Source organism: Colobus angolensis, unplaced genomic scaffold (assembly GCF_000951035.1).
Source record: "Colobus angolensis palliatus isolate OR3802 unplaced genomic scaffold, Cang.pa_1.0 Scaffold61, whole genome shotgun sequence".
Classification (NCBI taxonomy): Eukaryota; Metazoa; Chordata; class Mammalia; order Primates; family Cercopithecidae; genus Colobus; species Colobus angolensis.
This window is the reverse complement of record NW_012119710.1, coordinates 4,886,085-4,890,260: the sequence shown is the minus strand read 5'-3', so window position 1 is coordinate 4,890,260 and position 4,176 is coordinate 4,886,085. Positions and strand designations below refer to the sequence as shown.

General features: G+C 39.8%; 1 protein-coding gene across 1 annotated transcript in view; it reads left to right on the top strand.

The window, feature by feature from the left end:
* FNBP4 (formin binding protein 4) overlaps positions 1-4,064 on the top strand; it is a 51,991-nt gene extending 47,927 nt beyond the window's left edge. Inside the window, exons 14-15 of the mRNA XM_011963384.1 lie at positions 200-357; positions 3,071-4,064. Coding sequence (XP_011818774.1) covers positions 200-357; positions 3,071-3,161 — 249 coding nt within the window. The 3' untranslated portion in view covers positions 3,162-4,064. The remainder of the gene's footprint in view (positions 1-199; positions 358-3,070) is intronic.
* The last annotated feature ends 112 nt before the right edge of the window (positions 4,065-4,176 follow it).

The following is a 4,176-nucleotide window of genomic DNA, read 5'->3' as shown; positions in this document are numbered from 1 at the left end:
GCTTTATAGATTTTTAACCAAGCCTTTTCATTTATAGTTTGTAAGAAATTTATGGCAAGAACTTGGAATGGTATTTACTTTCTTTTTTAAAGTGTGCATATTCTTTAGAAGTGGGAAAAGGATCCTGACCTCCATTGTAGAAGACTCTTATCCTTATTTTATGTTTTATATTCCTTTTGACCTTTAACCTTCGTTACAGGCAAAGAAGAGTAAAACCAAAATGCCATCTTTGGTAAAAAAGTGGCAGAGTATCCAGCGTGAGTTAGATGAAGAGGACAATTCTAGTTCCAGTGAAGAGGATCGAGAATCAACTGCACAGAAGCGAATTGAAGAGTGGAAACAGCAGCAGCTGGTTAGGTAAAAGAAAAGGGAACACAGATGAGATGGGGTTTTGGACTAGGTTGAGACCTACTATGAGATGGAGTAGGTTGTGGTTGTTATAGATGCATTAGAATAGACATATTCTTCTTTTTTTTTTTTTTTTTGAGACGGAGTCTCGCTCTGTCGCCCAGGCTGGAGTACAGTGGCCGGATCTCAGCTCACTGCAAGCTCCGCCTCCCGGGTTTCCACCATTCTCCTGCCTCAGCCTCCCGCCTAGCTGGGACTACAGGCGCCATCTCGCCCGGCTAGTTTTTTGTATTTTTTAGTAGAGCCCGGGTTTCACCATGTTAGCCAGGATGGTCTCGATCTCCTGACCTTGTGATCCGCCCGTCTCGGCCTCCCAAAGTGCTGGGATTACAGGCTTGAGCCACCGCGCCCGGCCAGAATAGACATATTCTTAAAATCACAGCTTGTAAATTTATCTAAATGTTTCTTATTTATAAACATGTTTAATGCCTTATAGAAATTATGGTCTAGCCTTTTTTCAAAATCAGAAACAACAGAGTTGTAATATTTTGTCCAGTTGATTGTTGATCTTAGGCAAAGACCTGTCTCAACTCAGTACATCATTTACTATCTAGATCCAGTGGAACCTTTTATACACACACACACACACACACACAACATATAAACTTATTTTACAAATAATTTATAGAATTAGACCCTTTTATACACACACATATTAACTGATTTTATAAATAATTTACAGTATTAGAATAAAGTTTTTCCCCTATCCCTATTTCAGTCAAGCAAGGTAGAATACAGAGCTGCCTTCTGAATTGCACTTATTCTAGAATAGAAGTTAATGAGTGAGCACACCACACTAGGAACTAAATGAACCTCTTTTAGGTAAGAAAATCCTTCACTACCTTGACTGGAATAAAAGGATAGGGAGAACTGGCTTCAAGTAATCGCGCCTCAGCCTCCCAGAGTGTTGGGATTATAAGTGTGAGCCACCACACTCAGGTTAGAAATGTTTTTTATGATGAAAGCACGTTGGGCCGGGCGCGGTGGCTCACGCCTGTAATCCCAGCAGTTTGGGAGGCCAACGCGAGCAAATCACGAGATCAGGAATTCGAGACCAGCCTGGCCAACATGGTAAAACCCCATCTCTACTAAAAATACAAAAATTAACTGGACCTGGTGGCGAACGCTTATAATCATTGAGGCAGAAGAATCGTTTGAACCCGCGAGGCGGAGGTTGCAGTGAGCCAAGACTGCGCTTTTGCACTCCAGCCTGGACAACACAGCAAAGCTCCATCTCAAAAAAAAAAAAAATCACACATGTTGGCTGGGCACTGTGGCTCACACATATAGTCCTAGATGCTTGGGAGGCTGAGGCAGGAAGATGGCTTTCTCAAAAATTCTAGAAATTTTAAAGACTTAAGACACAGCAAGTACAATTTTTTTATTTCATATTTTCCTTGTTTTAAAGGTATACATTCTGAAATGGGCAGCATTCTTTGACTGCAACTCACTGTTCATCAGTTGTCAATGTATAAACTAGAACTAGCTGTCTAATACTGATGCCAGATTTCAAATTCATCTCTGATAGGTTCTAGCTTATTTTTTATTAAAGGATCTAATGCATCCATTCTATTAACTGCAAGATACAATTTGAATTTTAATCCTTACAAATAAAACTACTTGAAAGAGAAACTCAAAAATATTAGATCCGACTGGGCACAGTGGCTCACGCCTGTAATCCCAGCACTTTGGGAGGCTGAGGCGGGTGGATCATGAGGTCAGGAGTTTGAGACCAGCCTGGCCAACATAGTGAAACCCTGTCTTTACTAAAAATACAAAAATTAGCTGGACATGGTGGTGGGCGCCTGTAGTACCAGCTACTCAGGAGGCTGAGGCAGGAGAATCACTTGGACCTAGGAGGCGGAGGTTGCAGTGAGCCGAGATCATGCCACCGCACTCCAGTCTGGACAACAGAGCGAGACTCCATCTCAAAAAAAAAAAAGTTAGATCCAAGGGTCCCTGTTGGTAGATTGAGGGTTAGATATATCTGCCCTGAAGAATCATAACTCCTATGGGCTAAGAAAAACTTCAATAGAACGTGTTTTATTTCTTCATTGTGCCTTTAATGGTTACTGGAGGTATATTTATATAAAATAAATAAGGCCAGGCATGGTGGCTCACACCTGTAATCCCAGCACTTTGGGGGGCCAAGGCAGGCAAATCACCTGAGGTTGGGAGTTCAAGACCAGCTTCACCAACATAGAGAAAGCCTGTCTCTACTAAAAATAAAAATAAAAAAAAACCCAGGCGTGGTTGCGCATGTCTGTAATCCCAGCTACTCTGAGGATCCCAGCTACTTTAAGGGGAGGCTGAGGCAGGAGTCGTTTGAACCTGGGAGGCGGAGGTTGCGGTGAGCTGATATCACACCATTGCACTCCAGCCTGGGCAACAAGAGCAAAATTCCGTCTCAATCAATCAATAATAAATAAATAAATAAATATGCACTTAGATATATACATAAAACCGGGAGAATGTTTGGTTGACCTATCAGAATGAAGAAGTTTGATGAAGAATATACTGATATTTGGCTGAGAAACAAAAGATTTTCATAAACATAGATGTGATACGGTTTTTAATTTCAGTTAGATTTTTATTTGCTAGGAAATGAATACTTCTGTTAATTTTTCTTTCCACTGAAATAATCTGTATGTTGTTTTCACAGTGGCATGGCAGAGAGAAATGCTAATTTTGAAGCCCTTCCTGAGGATTGGAGAGCAAGACTAAAGAGAAGGAAAATGACTCCAAACACATAGTTTTTAAGTTTTTAAAACTTTTTTTGTATTACTTGTTTTGTGTTCAGTTCAAAGTCTTAACCAGCTTTATTGTCAAATAAACTATAAATGTTATGGGGGAGATCTTATAAATTTTCTGGGCAAGAGTGTATGCATACAAAGTTTTCACTTTTGTGAAATGTAATTTTTCTGTTTTGCTAAGGGATGAGGTGATTGGAATTGCTTTGACCATGCTGCCTTTATTCTCAAACTGGCAAACTTAGCATGTTAGGTATATTAACCTCATCAGTCTTGAAGAACATGTGGTTCATGAGTATAACACCTCTGTAGAGGACTCCCTGACAAAAGTGAAGAATTAACTTCTCCTCCAGAACAAGTGCAATTCAGAAGGCAGCTCTGCATTCTACCTTGCTTGACTGGAATTGTCTGAATCTTTTTCTGACCTCTTTTCTCTAGTCGGCCACCCCTGAAGTGCTGAGGTCTAAGTGGTTTACCTCATGCTGATAGATGGCCACACTCTTTAGAGTAGTTCTCATAAATTCTAGAACTGGTAGCTCAGTCGTTTCACACACTAGGTGGCATACAAGCAGCAGCAGGTGTTCGTATCCTTGATTTTGAGAATTTCCCCTCAAGTATGTGGCAGTAAATGCAAAGAGACAGTCTGTGTATTAATGTCTCCATTGTCTTAACCCTGTTCCAAGACAAAATTCACCTCCTTTCTTTATGTGAATGTATTCTCCATAAAATTCCAGTATTTAAAAAGCAGTTTACTGTTCTGTACTTTCTATTGTGTCACAATCAGGTAAAAGTCACTTTAAACTGAGGAAACGGCAAATTGTGTTTTAAAGCTCTTTGTATTTCTCCAGTTTCTGACCTTGTAAATTTGTATATATGCACTAATAAAGCTTTTTTTAATAATTCTGATGGGTTATCCTTTTGCTCATCAACACCTGTTATTCCGATTATGTAACCAAGACTTGTTTTTTTTTTTTCTAAGCATATACAATGCAGGGTGCAAACATTTAAGAACAGCTTT